Genomic DNA, 17,520 nt, shown 5'->3' on the forward strand with positions numbered 1-17,520 from the left:
GATTGCTGTTTGGATTAGTACAAAGTCACAAACAAAAAGTCTATTTCCACGTCAGACTGAAACATATTCCGGCCAAGCGGCACCCCCTGCCCGCTCGTACGTATCGTCTCAATCTCTCCGTCTCCACCTCCCTAATTCTCGCAAATCAACCCCAAATTAGCAATTGATAAGGTAGGCAGATTGATGGATTGTTAATTATAGATTGCGATCGCTATTTGGAGTTGCGATGAATTCTCCTTTTGGAGATACGACCTACACTAAGGTGTTCGTGGGGGGATTGGCATGGGAGACTCAGAGCCACACATTACGGCGTCACTTTGATCAATACGGCGACATCTTAGAAGCCGTCGTCATCTCCGACAAGAACACCGGCCGTTCTAAAGGCTACGGTTTTGTCATCTTTCGTGATCCTGATTCAGCTAGGAGGGCTTGTGTTGATCCTAATCCTATCATTGATGGTCGCAGGGCTAATTGTAATCTTGCCTCTCTTGGCCGTGCTCTTCCTTTCCCTTCCACCCTCCCTCCATATGGTATCTCTACTTGTCTGTACTAGCCTCTATAGTTTATGTGTTTCGCCATTTTATTTTCTGTTTATTTTTTAAATCTTGTAGGTGCACAGAGAACGCCAATTCCTTCTCCTTTTGGAGGTGTGCAATCCCCTAGAGCTGCCTATAATAGAAGTCCTGGCTACCATCAACCGGTTCCGTACGGTTACCAGCCTGGGTTCTTCTATCCTCCTTATGGGTGAGTCTTTTAAATCTATATAACTGAGGATGTTTTGGCCAATTTTTTAAAGGTCAACTTTTGAATTGGGTTGGCTCTTTTCTTGTATTGTTTGTGAGTGTAGCACTTTCTAATTGCAAATTAATGTTGTTCACTTAGTTATTGTTCTGGTCGGTTTGGTCTATGTTGGTATAGCATTGTTGTCTGAGTTGTTGTTGTGCTTCTTGTTGAGAGAAGCACTACGACCAAATGCATAAAGCAAAAGAAATCTGGTGTCACCTTTGACGCATTTAACGACTCAACTTACTTCAACTTCTTAAATTGTGCCTATTAACAATTCAATTTGTAAAATTTTTCTGTTGAAACAAGATGTGAAAATAAGTTCAAAACATTATATTAATCATATATCAAATCAATATTTTGCACATAAAAACTAGAAACACCAAAAAGCTAGTGTTGCTAGTGTATAGAGGTGTGTAATGTTACCAAATTTTTTCATAACTTAAAGTTCATAACTAAGTATTCATTAATGTCAAGAAATAGAAAGTCTCTTTAGACAACCTCTATCTATATAGTCCTAGGTACATGGAAGTTTATGTAGGACATGATCAAACCATTTCAAACATCCAACATGTGCCAATTGTGCTTTTTGGCAGATTTGGAAGATGTTTGGCTCAACTTATTCATGTAGCTGATTTGCTAAACTAGAGTTGTTTGGTGAGGATTTTGATCAGCAATTGATGCTAATGATTCGTATTTATATTATATTTGGACTCTACTACCTTTACAAAAAACAACTGTTAAAAAGATTTTTTTTCCAATTTAATATTTTTATATGATCATTTGATTATAAATAATTAAAGATAATAAATAATTATTAAATATTATAAATTAATAATTAATATTTTTATTTATATAGCACATTAAAATAGAAAATAATATATATAACTTAAAAAATAAAAATATTTATATATGATACGGAACAATCTATGCAAATAACTATATTTTAAGTGGTCATTTTATATTTCACTAACAACAATTCTTAAAATTTTATCAAGCACTAACATTTATTAGCTAGTTGCTTTTAGCTACCAACTATCAACTAGTAAGAAGTAAAACTAAACTAGAGTCGTAAATGAATTGAACCGCTCTTGAGCTTCTTGAGACTCAGCTGGATAAGCTTGCTTGAGCTGGTTTGATAAGCTTATCGAGTGAAGCTCGTTTAAATGAGCAAGTCAGGTTTATCGAGCCAAGCTCACAAGCAATCCTGGGAGCCAACTTTATCAAGGCAAACTGAGCTCACAAGCTGGCTCAGTAAGCCAAAATTAATTAAACTTACAGTGACGTCGTTTTGGTTTGATAACTTGAACTACGCTCGTTATGAACCCTTATCGAGAGGTTTTATATTTTGGAATGGACAAATCTCATTTATAAGCTTGAGCTCAAACATATCCTTATCGAGTAGAGATTGAGCTCACCAGAGCTCGACTTGGCTCAGCTTATTTACAGCTCTAAGCTAAACCAAACAGGTCCTTACTCATTTCTAATCTTATGTGACAATACATTCATCTTAATATCTATATTTTAGCAACATTCATTTGCTAGTCTTTACAATTTGTGTGTGTGTATATATATATATATATATATTTTAAAGATGACTATTACTTCGGTTTTCATCAAAATATTGTGTCTGAATTGTGTGAAAATCTGTGTAATGTTTGACTTGGGCCTCACAGTGTAATAGGATCTTTTTTTTTTTTTCTTTTTCTATTTCAGGAAATTGTCTCATTTTTCTTTTTCTATCTCAGGAAATTCAGTTATTTTCTTTGTTGCAGGTATGCAACTTATGGATCTGATTATGTCTATCCACAGGTCAATATTTTGAATTACGATTGCTATCTTGATATCTCAAAACTCAAAGCTGATGTGTTTTATTCATCTTAACCAGGGTGTGTATAGTCCTTATGCCAGTCAACAATATATTCAGGTATATGGCATGCCTGGTACTGTTAATCCTGGGGCAGGTTCACGTGGACAGTTTGTGCAACCTAATCCTGGCATTCGTGGCTATTCCACTGCACAGAATTATGGAATGCCAGGTCATCAAATTGTACAATTCGGTGGAGTTTCCAATAGAACAGCTACAGCTAACATTCCCTCAAATCAAGCACCACATCCTTCAGGCAACCTTCTATTTTTATTGCCAAGTATTTTCTATTCTCCAGTAGTGTATAAAGAAGACAAGCTGCACTTAGCAATTAGTTCATGTAAAGCCAATTGACAGCAGCTTGTGCAATCCCAATCTTCCAATAATGCAGTTTTATATAAGCACGATAATGGTGGATAACATAATCAAGACTTTTCTGGCTTTTATAGGAATCGGAACCCAAGATGCTGGACAGGCCCAAATAATAATATCTGCTAATTCTCCTCAATTCACTAGTGGTTCTGATCAAACAGCCAGTTGATTGTTTGAGGTATAGTTGTTTCTTGGTTTGAGAATTGCCATTCTGCCTTCAAAGTCTGAATGTTTATGCATGAGATCTTTTTTTTCTCTCTCTCTCTTTCTCCATGCAGGTACTCCTTTTATTGCATAAGATTAAGGAAATTAATACTGATGGGCTTCAATTCTGACCTTGGAAGTTGTCATACTTTCGTTGTTAGGTATGCCTGCATTTCCTCTTGACACTACAGTTAAATAACTTATTTGAACAAACTGCAGAGCGATTTGTTTCCTTACCATAAATTTGTTGGTTGGAAGAACATAAGATCACATTATGTAGGGAACAAAAAAAATAATGTGAGGTTGCCGTGTCAGTAGGATTCTAAAAATTCATTCGTTAAACCAGATAGGTTCCCTTCATACAAAGTTGCAACAGTCAAGTTTGCTCTATTTTGCCTCATATGTACCTAGATCCCAATATCACCGGTTTTAAAGAGAATAATGATATGCATGAGGTTTGATCATTTTTTTGATTCTGGAAAATTGAGTCTTGTTGAATCTGGCGAGAGCAAACAGGACTGGGACCGAATGTGGGTTGTACTTTATACATTAAACTGTGACTTAGGGCCTTATCCAATATTATTTGGTACATGAAGTGTAATTATTATGCATTATGGGGTTGAACTCTGAGAGTGTTGGTCTCCTCTCCTCTCACTAACTTGTGCTCTCCTAATTTTAGATCCTATTTGCAACTAACTTTCATGGGCACTCTCATTGTTAGAGAGCCAAATCAATCCTTGAATGTTGATTGCCTTTTCTAGTATTTGGTTCATGTATTTCTCTTGACTTTGCACAATCTGGTACAGAGATGTTTCTCCACTTGTTTGTGGAGCTTTTACTAACTTTCAAGTCTGAAGCAATCAAAGAGTGGAGCATTAACTCTTTTTTTTTTTTTTTTTTGTGTGTCTTTTCAAATGTAATTCTTATTTGAATTGGTGTACCTTCAAATGCTGAGTTCCACATGGAAAAAATGGTCCATTTATCAGTGAATATATATATTGATAAAATGATAATTATAATCATATTATTATCTTATCCTTGTGTTTATATAATATTTCAATTAAGAGAAGTTTTTATATAATGACAGGTATCCATAATCATCATCACCATCATCATCAATAGCACAAAAGAATTGAGGCAGCCTGAAGCAAAAAAAGTAAGGAACATTCTGAAAGTTGATCTTTTGTTAGTGTCGGCTTCGAGCCACTGACAGTGCCGTCCGAAGGTTTTTGCCGGGATACAAATTCCTGCAAATGTTGTAAATATGTGTAAATTTGTAAATCTCACAGCTAAGAGTCAAAATTTGATTCTTTAATTGTCAGGATACAAGACATGGGTTCATGGTCATTTGATAGGCTGTGCATTTCAAGCAGTCTTACACTGTAAATATTGTCATTTTGTCTTCTGTAAATATCATTTAAGACACTTGTACACAATTGGTGACTTTTTTTAAAAAAAATTCTGATATGCAATGGAATGGCGCCTAATTAAAAAAGGGTATGAACAGGAGTACGATGTCAGGTGTCAAGGGGAAAATTTTCCTTGCTGATAGTGATTTTTTATTAGCGCATGGAATTATCAGGAATTCAGGCCATTGATCAAACTGGCAGAACTGAATCAAATTGTAAAAAGTGAATTGAAATTAGCTTTTCCTTGAAATCAAATAAAACCGAAGTAAGTTTGGGAATCAGATCGAGTTGCTTTGATTTTACTCAGTAAGTTTGGTTTGATTTTACTCAGTAAGTAAGTTTGGGAATCGGATCAGTTGGTTTGATTTTATTCAGTAATTAATTTCAAAGACTGAAAATTGAAATTATAGAAAAGTTGGAAACCGAAACTGAAAATAATTTAGTTTAGTTCGGTTTTTTATTTTTATTTTCTATGCTCTATAATAGAACCTTTTTTCTATTTTCTATGCTATTAGCTTTTGACAAAAATAATGCTCTTCTTAAAACTATTTTTCAATTTAATGTGTTTTCAAAACTAATTTTCAATTTAACGTTAGTTCTGACGGGGAAAGACAATGTTGCACAAAAACAAACAATTGAGTTGGTGGCTTAAATGTAATAGAAAAAGTTATCCGTACTGATAAGTAGTTAGCAAAAATTAATATTTATATGAATAAATAATAATTTTTATTTTTTATTGAGACTCACAATTTAATTGGTGGTTTCAATACGAAATGAAAATTTTTAGTTAGTCAATTTGCCTTTTCACTAAAACAAATGAAAATTTTTAGTTAGTCAATTTGCCTTTTCACTAAAACAACAATCCGTTTGACATTTTTAGTGTAACTATGAGATGTAACCACTAGTCAACAACAAGTACATAGTGAAATTTGCTAAGAGTCAACTAGATTAATTAGTGGTTTTAATAAAAAATATTTATTCACTCAAAATATTTTTTCACCAAAACACCCATATAATCTACTGATTTTGGTGCAAGACATTTGATATATGCAATAAACTGACATTGGATTTCATTTCGACGTGCAGCAGTTGGAGCTGTGGTAATTATTTGATATCTTTTTATCTTATCTTATAATTTCTTAATCTAATTGAATAATAAATTTTGCTCTTATTTCTATAATATTTTTTTAATACAGGCAAACGGACTCCAACACATATATCACGGTTTAACATCATCAACATTCCATCAAAGATTATTTAGCCTATTAGGTGCAATGAATGAAGAAATTCGTATCAAAACTCTTTTTATACTGTAACCTGCCCCTCCATCTATAGAGTTTCCTCATGTTCAGACACCAAAAGAGCTATAGACGTGAAGGAGACGTGAAATGGCATCTAGATTTATTCCAGTTGAAGCCTTGCCAAAAGACGATATACCTCAAGTCCCTCCCCCTATGACATATAACTATTATGAAGGTTATCGCACTAATTGTCCAGCACATCATCTTTTGCACCACAACTTGAGTGGAGTATACCATCTGCAGCATTAGAAATGTCATTGAACATTTATTACACTCTGATGATGCAACTTAGCAAATCCATACTTCTTTCTCTGAAATAGGAGAGACAACGCCATTTCAATATACAGTACCTGCTTTCAATAATTTTGTGGTGTCTTTTGACACACGTGATTGATGTACATCTCATGTTAGGCACTCATTTAATGATTTCTTTGCATGATGATGGTACCCGAGCAACAGACTAGTCTAACAATTTCTGCCCACAACAACTATATGTGAATGTGGTTCAAGCTCCTCGCATGAGTATCGATATAAATATTGAGCATGGAGAAAAATATCAAGGTATTAGAGAAGATGCAGTACGCCGAAATCCACGTCGTAATAGGAGGCCTCCAAGGTGTGGTATAAGAGGACATGTGGATAATTAATACGATTAATTTTTCATGTATTAACTATTAAGACATTTTTAATATCATACAAGTTCAACTTAAAACATTTTATTACTCTCGGTAATTTTTAACTGTGTAAGGAAGTTTATGCTTTTATTACTTAACTTGAAATAATTGTAGACAAAAATCACTAGATCATACGTGTATTTTGGTGAAAAAAATATTTTGAGTAAACAATTTTTTTTTATTGAAACCACTAATTAATCTGTGGACTCTTAACAAAATACTATTTCCCCATGTACTTTTTGTTGACTAGTGGTCACATCCCATAGTTGCACTAAAACCACTAAACGAATTGTGTGTTTTAGTGAAAATGCAAATTGACAACTTAAAATTTTCATTTTGTATTAAAACCACCAATTGGATTTGTGGTATAAAAAATAAAAATTATTGTTTATTCATATAATTACTTTTTACTGATTATTTGTCGGTACGAGTTACTTTTTCTATTGCACTGAAACTACCAACTCAATTGATGGTTATAGTGCAACATTATCTCTCCATGTCATGACAAACATTAGATTAGTAAATAATTTTGAAATGACATTAGATTGGGAAATAGTTTTTTGAAGAGCATTATTTTTGTCAAAAGCTCACTCTATTATAGAAACTTTTTCTATAATTAATTAAGTTATTAAGTAGATGAATTATAATTCGTAAATTTTTTAAGTTGGACAATGTAATTGATAGCCCTTCGTTTCGTTGAATTTAACATAATATTAATTATTTTATTTCAATTTTATCATTATTTAGAAATTTACACTAAATTTTATTTTAATTAAAAGAAAATCAACTAAGCATTACCTTGTACGGATTCCTTTGACTTTTTATATTAACTAGGTAAATACCCCCGCATGACTTGCTTTTTTACTGTATATTATACTTTTAGTTTCTAATTTATTTATAATTTGTAAGTTGTTTAGTATATATAATTTTATAGTATATATAGACTTTTCAAAACTTAGAAAATTAAAAATGGTGAGTTGAAAATATAAGTTGATATATATACAAAAGAAAAAAGAAAAATTTAAAAATTCATATATATATATATATATATATATATATATATATATATATATATATATATTGAATTTCATTTTTTCTTATCTTAATTAATCTAATCATAAAATAAAAGGATAAATTCAAAAATTCAAAAAATTCAAAAATTAAGTAGATAAATAATTATTTTAAGTAAATATTAATTTTTAAAATAAAATTATTGATGGCTTGTGATTGATTTCTAATAATTTAGATAACAACATTAAAATTTTAAATTATGAGGCATTTAATTTCAACGTGATTAAATAAAATTTTTACATATAAATACAAATAGATTTTATAAAGATATGTATTTGATTTTAAATTGGAACTCCTAATGATTCTAGAAGATTTGAAATTATTAAATTATTTAAAATTCTAGTAAATTATTTTTCAATGTAAATTTGAAAATTATTAAACATCCCTTAATTAGTTATAGCTATTTGAACCTATTTCTAAGTAAAATACTTAATTATGAGTATGATATGACTTTACGTAAAAGTTCAAACGAATTCATCCAATTTAGATTTGAATAATTAATTGATAAAGTTAGTTTTATATAAATAAAATGTTTCAAAAAATTAGATCACCAAAACATACTGAATTAAAATATTATCATAAGACGAAATTATAAACAATAATTCTATACTCTTTATTTTAGCACCTAATTCTTCAAACAATGGTTCGATTCGATTCTGTTATATTCTGATATTAAAACCTTTGTCAAACTTATCTTTGCAGAAATCCCTCAGATAAGATATCACATATTATATATATATGTTAAACCCAGCAAAACTCTTTCAAAAATTCAAATACTAAAAGTGTATCAAATCTGAAGTTGTATGCAATATATTACGTTAATATTACTATAATGATAATTACATGAATTAAAATATAAAAAAAATATAACAATGAATAGAAAATTTTTTTATTCATAAAATTTTTATTCACCACCATATACATTTCCTAATTCCACCACTGCATTAAGAGAATAAACTTAAGGCAAAGTTTGTAGGTTTGTAGCTAATAATTAGTAGTCATTCTTGCAAATTATATTGATCTTTTCTTGATTTGATATTGACAGTCGATGCTATCTTGTGCCGCTTTAGAGCTATAAATGAGAAAATAGAATGATAGGTTAATTTTTTGTTAGAAAAAAAAAATAAATCATATCATATATATATCAAAATAAAAGAAAAAAATTATAAAGAAACAATTATTAGTTACCCATTAAATTATTAGTTACCTGTTAAAAATCAAACAATCACAAAAATATGATAGAAACAAAAAGAAAAAAAAAAAAAACCTTATTCATGGTTCAAGTTGGAAATTCCGTATGAGGAATACAAGGCTGAAACTTAATTCTTCATGTAGGGAGAAGAGAATAAATAGAGAGAGAGAGGAGAAGAGATAAGTTTTAGAATTTTAAATTGTATGAAGGATTGTTAAACTATCGATTGATTAGGGATTTAAAATTATTTTTTAAAATAATAATTATCTCTAATAATTATCCAAATTTCCATTATGATAAAAATTTACAAATTTATGGAAAAAGGGAAAAAATAAATGATAAAAAAATATTAAAACTAAGAAAATTTATAAAAAGAAGGAGAAAAGAGAAAGTGTCGTGTCAATTTTCTGAAGATTTTTTTTACTTCAGGATTATATATATATAAATGGATTGAAAAATAATTGAACCATCTAATTTAAATAATAATAATAATAATTAATTAAGATGCCGTTTGTTTTCGAATAAGTTTATTGTTTTTCATTTTTTCCTTAAAAAGTAAACAAAACTCGTTTGTTTATATGTATTTAATTTTTTTATTTACTTTTTAGAAAATTGTTTTTTAAAACAAAAAATAAATTTTATGAAATCACAAATAATTGTTTATGTAATTGTGCTTTCTATTTTTATTCTACATTCCTCTTTTTTTTTTTTTTCCTTTTCTATAAAACTTGTTCTCATAAAGTTGTATTATTATTATTATTATTATTATTATTATTATTATTATTTTCTCTATCCAAATGTCATTTATTTATCCAAAATATATAACCATTAGCTTTATTTATCTCTATTAAATTCTACATTTTTTTTCCTATCTCTTCTCTATTTAGTATTATTTTTATATTTATTATTATTTTCTCTATTCATATGAATTTAATATTATTTAGTATTATTTATTTATTATAATACTTGGATATTATATTTTTATTCAATTGATTGTATACGTAATAATCAATTGTTAATTTAACTTTTAATTTAAAAATTAATGTGTTAAATATTTTTAATTATTTTGTCTTAGATTTTATATTTTTATATTTTTTATTATTATCTAAAATCTCTATTAATGGTTTAATAAGGAAGAGATTTGTTAATTAGAAGAATTAAAAGAAAAAAAAATAATTTCAGAAAAAACAAAATTTCGAGAAATAAGTGATCAAAATCTGAAAACAACTTTATGTTTTTAATAAATAAAAAATTAAAAACAAACAACTGAAATAAATACAGTCTAAATTATTTTTTAATTAATTCTTTATAGTTAATAGAGATAAATTTTGATGGAGATTTTTTTTAAGTTGAAATAAAATAATTAATATTATTTTAATTTTTTTTAAAATATCATCTAAGTGAAAAAAAAAAAGTCAAAAACTATATATTTTTAAAATTTAAAACTATTTACAACTATTTTTAAAATTTAAAACCTCCTGATCTTACAGTAAATCATGGCTGAGGAATTGGGCCTGGCCTGACAACATCAAAGATTTAGCTGCTGAAACTTGAAAGGGCATGAAGACTAGAATCAGTGCTCCCAATTCTGAATTGGGAAAATTGTAAATAAGAAATTGATGCATTCTAATTAAAATTCGCCTGTTGGTGCAGCTAACTTCAATTTCAATTTACAATTTACAGACGAATTAATAATGGATGAGTATCCGGAGGAGCTACGGACTCCGCCGGTGGGTCTGATAGCCTTGGTCGGATGTCCTGAGCACCACTCCGTCATATCCGCCCACCTCCACTCTGAACAGCCACCAATCAACACCCTTGCCTTGCCGGACCTCTCTAAGATCTCTCTCCTCTTGTCTTCTAACAAGAAGACGACGACTCCTGATCCCACCTTAATTCCTACTGCTGGTATTCTCAAGAGAGATTGGCTTCTTAAACACCGCACTAGGGTTCCGGCAGTTGTCGCCGTTCTCTTTAGTTCCGATCATGTCTCTGGGGATCCCGCTCAGTGGCTTCAGCTTTCCACTGATCTTGAAAATCTCAAGTACTCACTTGCCATCTCTTCTTTTCATTTCTAATCTAATTGTTTTGACCTCAATTTTCAATTTGTTTGTTTTATTGACAGAGTCTTGATTCGTCCAAAGAATATCAAATTGGCTGTGATAGTAGTGCAGTCTTCTTCCGACGGTAACTCAACTTGTCTAACAACTGTTCTGTTCGATTCTGTATTTCTACTATAAGTTGCAGTTACTATGTATTAAAAGAACGTAAAACTTATAAATGCAGATGATATCAGCGAAGATCGAATCATTGCACTTCGCAAGCGAGCTGAATTGGACCCCAAATACCTTATGGTCTTCAACCATACTGATGCTTATCAGCTTAAACAATCCCTTAGCAAGTATGTTAATGTTTCTTTTATTTGTTTCTTCCTTATAACTTTCCTTGTTGATCTTTTTATTAATGCTGGGAGCTGGTATCAATTGTGCAGATTGGGCAGCACATTTGCTGAGTTAGCTAATACATATTACAGAGATGAAGGCCGAAGGATTAAAACACGCGTCGAAAAGAAGAATTTTAATTCTAATGAGTTGAATATTCGCTATTGCTTTAAAGTAAGAATCTTTATCAAGTTTTATTCACTTGGGGGAATTTAAATTTCATAGTCGTTGCATGATTATTGAAATGTGGTCATAAAATCAATTTGGTGGTGAACTATTGTGAATCTATTCTTTTATTATTCAGATCATCTTACTATCCAGAGCTTGTAGAAGTCGATCATTGGAAACATTGTGCAAACTTTGGGTCTATTGAAAGTCCTCACTGCTTGTGTTATGAATTGCTAGGTTGCTGTATATGCAGAGTTCCGGAGAGATTGGGTTGAAGCTTTTAGGTTTTATGAGGATGCATATCATACACTGCGGGAGGTATTTTCACATACTCATCTTCTACTGTCACTTTTGCTGTATTCTTCCTACAGCTAATGTTTGCAGACACAGGGCACCTCTCAACTGCATAGACTTGAATTTTCTTTGCAGATGGTTGGAACTGCAAATAGGTTGCCAGTAATTCAGCGATTGATTGAGATAAAAACTGTAGCTGAGCAACTTCATTTCAAAATATCAACTTTGCTATTACATGGTGGGAAGGTAGTAGAGGCTGTTACATGGTTCCGCCAACACATTACTTCTTACAAGAAGCTTTTAGGACCAGCAGAAGCTACATTTCTTCACTGGGAATGGATGAGTAGGCAGTTTTTGGTGTTTGCTGAATTGCTTGAGACCAGTGCAAAAGCGATTCATAGCAGTTCTAATCCAGCTTTGGTCACCACTGACAGGCCTTTAACTGAGTGGGAATTGCAACCAGCTTATTACTATCAGGTGAGGAGCTTGATACATCTAGAATTTTAACTTCTTAATTTGTTAGGAACACCATGATCCCTCCTGCTGCAGTGCTTTGTATACTTGAAGTCTTCTAGGCCTTTTTTTCTTGTTCCCCATTCATTTTTTTAGTGCAATGTAAAGAAAGGAATAAACAAAATGCTGAAATCAAGACATGTTAACATCTAAAAGATGATGCTCTTTTTGAATAATGGGTGGAATAAGTTAATATAGTCCATGATTGCTCAAGTGCTATTATTAGTTTATGCATATTGGTCTGTTTGAGGATGATTTTACTATCATTACTTGTTCTGTCTCTTGGATAGAAATAAAAATGTGCCTTAACTCTTACTTCCTTTGTGCATATCATCAATGCTAGTTTGTTATTACAACCATAATTCTGAGCATATTAAGCAATGTTACACTGATAAGAGTGAGACCCATGACTGTGATTTTGATTGTCATGATTTTGGTGTTAGTAGCTCTTGTAATGTGAGCAAGTCATCACCCATTGCTTCCTTACTGATTTTCTGTGGGACCTTGATCCTGCAACTAGCCAAACCAGCATCAACACATAAGATGACCTCTTTTTTTCCAGAATATGTATATTTCTGAAAGCATAAAATTCAGTCATATATCTGCTAAGTTTAGTTGTGGCTTATAGCTGCACCTTTATTTCTTTTGTTCGTTTATTTCTTATTTATTTTTTATTTTGCTGCCATATTCTCTTAACCGCTTCACTTGAATGCATCTCTAAAATATCTGCATTATTGAATCTTTGCATCTCCAATCGAGCTACTTGATAGATTTCTGAAGATGTATTCAATGTTTATGAAAAGAGTTATATATAATGAAGTTGGTATCATTATGGCTTATCTGGCCAGTATACCTTGGAATATCTGGTTTCATGACTTATCGAATTGCTAACTGATTGTTTAAACTGCCATATAACAGTGTTCAAATCTCTTCCCCCCCCCCTCTCTCTTTCCTTTTTTTTTTTTTTAAAAAAAAAAAAAAAAAAAAAAAAGCCACCGGAAAAAGCTTTTATTTGGAAAGTAAATTTTCATACTTTTAAAAGTTAGGCTATGCTTCTTATTTTGTTGAATCACCATATTGAATTTTGAAACAGTTAGCTGGTCACTACCTGAAGGAGAAGAGAACATCTCTTGAACTTGCACTGTCAATGTCACAAGCTGCTGATGAGATTGATTGCAGTGCTGAATCAGTGGCACCTTCAGTTTATGTGGGTCAGTTTGCTCGATTACTTGAGCAAGGGGATGCACTAGCTATGCAATCGTGAGTCTTGACTCATTTACATCTTAAATGTGCTTTAATTACTCTGTTCACTAATGCTAGATAATTTCATCTGGCTTCGCAGTCTTACTGATGAAGAGTACACCCAGTATGCTATTGCAGAAGGGAAAAGATTTCAAGATTCTTTTGAAATTATTGCTCTTCTTAAAAAATCTTATGAATCATATATCAATCTCAAGGCCCAGCGAATGGCTTCTCTTTGTGGGTTCCAGATGGCTAGAGAATATTTTCAAGTGGATGATTTTAGTAATGCAAAGCAATTACTTGATGGTGTTTCAGGTTTATACAGAAAAGAGGGATGGGCCACTTTATTGTGGGAAGTCTTGGGTTTTCTGCGTGAGTGTTCAAGGAAATGTGGTATGGTGAAAGAATTTATAGAGTACTCCCTTGAAATGGCTGCATTGCCAGTATCAGATGTCCAATATTTCAGATCTAAAGATTGTAGTCCAGCTGGTCCTGCAAGTGTTGCTCAGAAAGAAGTTATACATAAGGAGGTTTTTCAGCTTGTCAATGGAGAAACAGGGGTGGCATCAGTCTCAGATAATAGTGAGCTCAAAGTAAACCAAGATAATCCCCTGCATCTTGAGATTGATCTTGTCAGTCCCCTTAGATTGGCACTTCTTGCTTCAGTTGCTTTTCATGAACAGATGATGAAGCCTGGTGTTCCTGCCTTGATTACACTGTCACTTCAATCACAATTGCCTCTTACTGTTGAAATTGATCAATTAGAAGTGCAGTTTAATCAATCAGAGTGTAACTTTGTCATCATAAATTCCCAAAAACCTCCATCTGCTGCAATGTCCATTGGCCAACAGGGTCACCGTGTTGAAAGTTCTCCTTCTCTAACACTTGTTACTAATAAGTGGCTACGGTTGACATATGCCATTACATCTGGTCAGTTAATTTCTCATGTAGTCTAAATGTTTTCCTATCTCCTATATGTTCATTTTGGATATGAAAAATAATGTTTTACGAGAAAAATGGCTATTAGTTCCATTTCATGAAGTTTTTCAGCTGGACAGTGGACAAACTTGAACCACATGATTGCCTTGATCTGATAAAGTCCCATTCTCTAGGGCATTGTGTGCGATAAATGAATATGGTCTTGCCAATCTTTTTGATGCAACTCGATGCACCCTAGTGCGGACACCCTTGTTTTGATAATGCAATAAATTTTAACCAAGTACAATTAACTTTGCACAAATTAGCATGGGTTTGCAGCAACTGTTAGCCATTTGAGTTCTGTGTGTATGGGTGTGTGAGTGAGAGAGCACGCAAGGGGAAGGGAGGTCTTTGTATTGCACTTGAAGAGGTCATTATTAATTTAGATAGAAGTAATTGTACTCATAAAAAATATCGTGCATGTGCATATCTAAGTGTGATGCAATTTTGGTTCTTTTGCTATGAAATTTGTAAGTCCCAAAACCATTTAGCCATATGATTGGGAGTTAGGTCCCCCTTCTGTCCAATTTTCACTTATTCTCTCTGTTGGGACATTGCTTATTTTTGAAATTTTCCTGGCCCTAATGTGTCGTTTCCTTTTAGAAGGCATTATTTGTGGTATCACTCATATGCTTCTAATGTAACATTGTTGTTCAGAACAAAGTGGGAAGCTGGAGTGCATATATGTTGTTGCAAAAATGGGAGCCCACTTCACAATTTGTTGTAGAGCTGAAAGCCCTGCTTCAATGGATGGTTTACCTCTTTGGAAGTTTGAAGACTGTGTAGAGACTTTTCCAACCAAGGATCCTGCTCTTGCATTCTCTGGTCAGAAGATTACCCAGGTTGAAGAACCAGACCCGAAAGTGGATCTTATTTTAGGTGCTTCTGGACCTGCATTGCTTGGAGAGTGCTTCGCTATTCCTGTTACTGTGGCTTCCAAGGGTCATGCCATCTTTTCTGGTGAGTTGAAAATCAATCTAGTGGATGTAAAAGGAGGCGGGTTGTTTAGTCCGAGGGAAGCAGAATCATTCTCTATGGATAACCAGCATGTTGAGCTTCTTGGTCTTAATGGGCCAGAAGGAGAAGATGAATCTCAAGCAGGACCTGATAAAATAAAGAAAATTCAGCAGTCCTTTGGTTTGATTTCTGTTCCTGTTCTGCAAGATGGAGAATCATGGTCCTGCAAACTGGAAATTAAGTGGCATCGACCCAAACCAGTTATGCTTTTTGTATCATTGGGCTATTTTCCAGATAGCAGTGAAATAACTTCACAGAAAGTCCATGTCCACAAGAGCTTACAAATTGAAGGAAAGAATGGTGTTCTAATTAGCCATCAGTTTATGCTGCCATTCAGGCAGGATCCTCTGTTGCTATCAAAGCTCAAGCCAGCTCCTAATTCTGATCAACGCGCATCACTACCGCTGAATGAAACAAGTATACTAGTTGTTACTGCTAAAAACTGCAGTGAGATTCCATTGCAGTTACAATCCATGTCTATTGAAGTGGATGATGATAATGAAAGGTCATTTACCTTGCAACATGGTGGTGAGGATCTTTTGGGACCTGCCTACCTTGTGCCTGAAGAAGAGTTCAAAAAGGTTTTCACTATCATTCCTGAGGTGGAATCATCAAACCTCAACTTAGGATCAGTCTCCCTAAGATGGAGGAGAAAATCTCAAACTGAAGGTCAGTCTAGTTCTGCTGCTGAATCTTGGGTTTTAACTAAACATAAACTTCCTGATGTAAATGTAGAGTTATCCCCATTGGTTTTAAGTGTGGAATGTCCACCATATGCCATTCTAGGAGATCCCTTCACATACTCGGTCAAAATTCGAAACCAGACACAGTTGCTTCAAGAGGTGAAATTCTCATTGGCTGATGCACAAAGTTTTGTGTTATCTGGATCTCACAGTGACACAGTTTTTATTCTTCCAAAATCTGAGCGCGTTCTTGGTTACAAGATTGTGCCACTTGCGTCAGGTTTGCAACAGTTGCCTCGAGTTACTGTGACTTCTGTGCGATATTCAGCTGGGTTTCAACCATCATCTGCTGCATCTACTGTTTTTGTCCTTCCCTGTAATCCTCATTTCAACACAGCTGATACAGGAGACAGGGGGATGGAATCCGTTGCAGCAGAGTAGTATTGCCACTCATGCTGGTTAATATTTTGCAGAAACAAGATCCAGTCATCAAGGCTGCACAATGATTTGTCGACGGCCAAGTGATCATTTCATGCCTGGCTGTAGCTGGATTTGGAAGAAAAAAATGTGGTTTTAAGTGCTTTTGTCTTCGGAGGGAATCTTTCAAAAAGGAGTTCAGAATGTTGAAGTGTTCTGAACAGATGTACTGACCCATACAGGCATATCGTTATGTCATATGGCTTGTAAAGAGTGGAGATGGTGATTTGCATTTCGAGGCGGATTTGGTTCTTGCAGGGAGTTACTATCATTATGCATCCCATATCCTTAATGAAAATGTTACTGCGTATAATCTTAAGCAGGTAATAGAATTGCCTTATTGTTTGATAGATGTCAATTTATAGATTCTTTCGTTAGAGAGATGGGAAAAATTGTACTTAACCAGTTGACAGGTGAATCACTCGAACTGTGGATAAATATGGCATTTTTTTTTTTATTTTTTGAGATGTTATTTTGTTCATTTTTTTTAGTTATATTTTAGAGGATGAGTGCTGATAAGGCACAAAATGGTGGTGCACCTGTCACAGAATTTTTTTTTTAAAATAAAAATATGTATGCTTATTGCTCATTGGTTATAATGTTACATTATTAGAGAGACGCAAAACACTTTCTTAAATTTCTTGAAATTCTAGTGTTATTGAAACCGTACATTGTCATAAGCATCCCACGTGTGTATATGTGTGCACGCACGTGAGCGGGCAGTGGGGTTATGCTATACTAACAGATCCAATCCAAATTAGCTGATTTGTACTTAAAAATAAATTCAATTGGCTATACATGGTAATCAAACCAAAACTGAAAACTAAACAATTT

The 17,520-nt window shown here is 32.9% G+C and overlaps 2 protein-coding genes across 7 annotated transcripts; both read left to right on the plus strand.

The window, feature by feature from the left end:
* LOC105646345 (uncharacterized) lies at positions 1-4,698 on the plus strand. 6 transcript variants are annotated; one of them, XM_089720730.1, is made up of 7 exons: positions 1-530; positions 612-744; positions 2,500-2,595; positions 2,672-2,930; positions 3,100-3,200; positions 3,301-3,387; positions 4,314-4,698. In XM_089720730.1, the coding sequence occupies exons 1-5, from the start codon at positions 227-229 to the stop codon at positions 3,133-3,135; spliced, it is 828 nt and encodes a 275-aa protein (XP_089576856.1). In that variant the 5' UTR covers positions 1-226; the 3' UTR covers positions 3,136-3,200; positions 3,301-3,387; positions 4,314-4,698. The 6 variants fall into 6 exon arrangements, with proteins under 6 accessions (XP_089576856.1, XP_020539873.1, XP_089576858.1 ...); XM_020684214.3 differs by having other exon boundaries at positions 2-530; positions 2,532-2,595; XM_089720732.1 differs by having other exon boundaries at positions 2-530; positions 2,532-2,558.
* Positions 4,699-10,368: 5,670 nt separating this feature from the next.
* LOC105646346 (trafficking protein particle complex subunit-like protein) lies at positions 10,369-17,275 on the plus strand. The gene is made up of 9 exons (XM_012232194.4): positions 10,369-10,917; positions 10,999-11,060; positions 11,160-11,274; positions 11,365-11,488; positions 11,720-11,800; positions 11,912-12,253; positions 13,383-13,549; positions 13,632-14,461; positions 15,167-17,275. The coding sequence occupies exons 1-9, from the start codon at positions 10,568-10,570 to the stop codon at positions 16,648-16,650; spliced, it is 3,555 nt and encodes a 1,184-aa protein (XP_012087584.1). The 5' UTR covers positions 10,369-10,567; the 3' UTR covers positions 16,651-17,275.
* The last annotated feature ends 245 nt before the right edge of the window (positions 17,276-17,520 follow it).

Source organism: Jatropha curcas, chromosome 4 (assembly GCF_041381405.1).
Source record: "Jatropha curcas cultivar XTBG-Jc1 chromosome 4, XTBG_Jcur_1.0, whole genome shotgun sequence".
Classification (NCBI taxonomy): Eukaryota; Viridiplantae; Streptophyta; class Magnoliopsida; order Malpighiales; family Euphorbiaceae; genus Jatropha; species Jatropha curcas.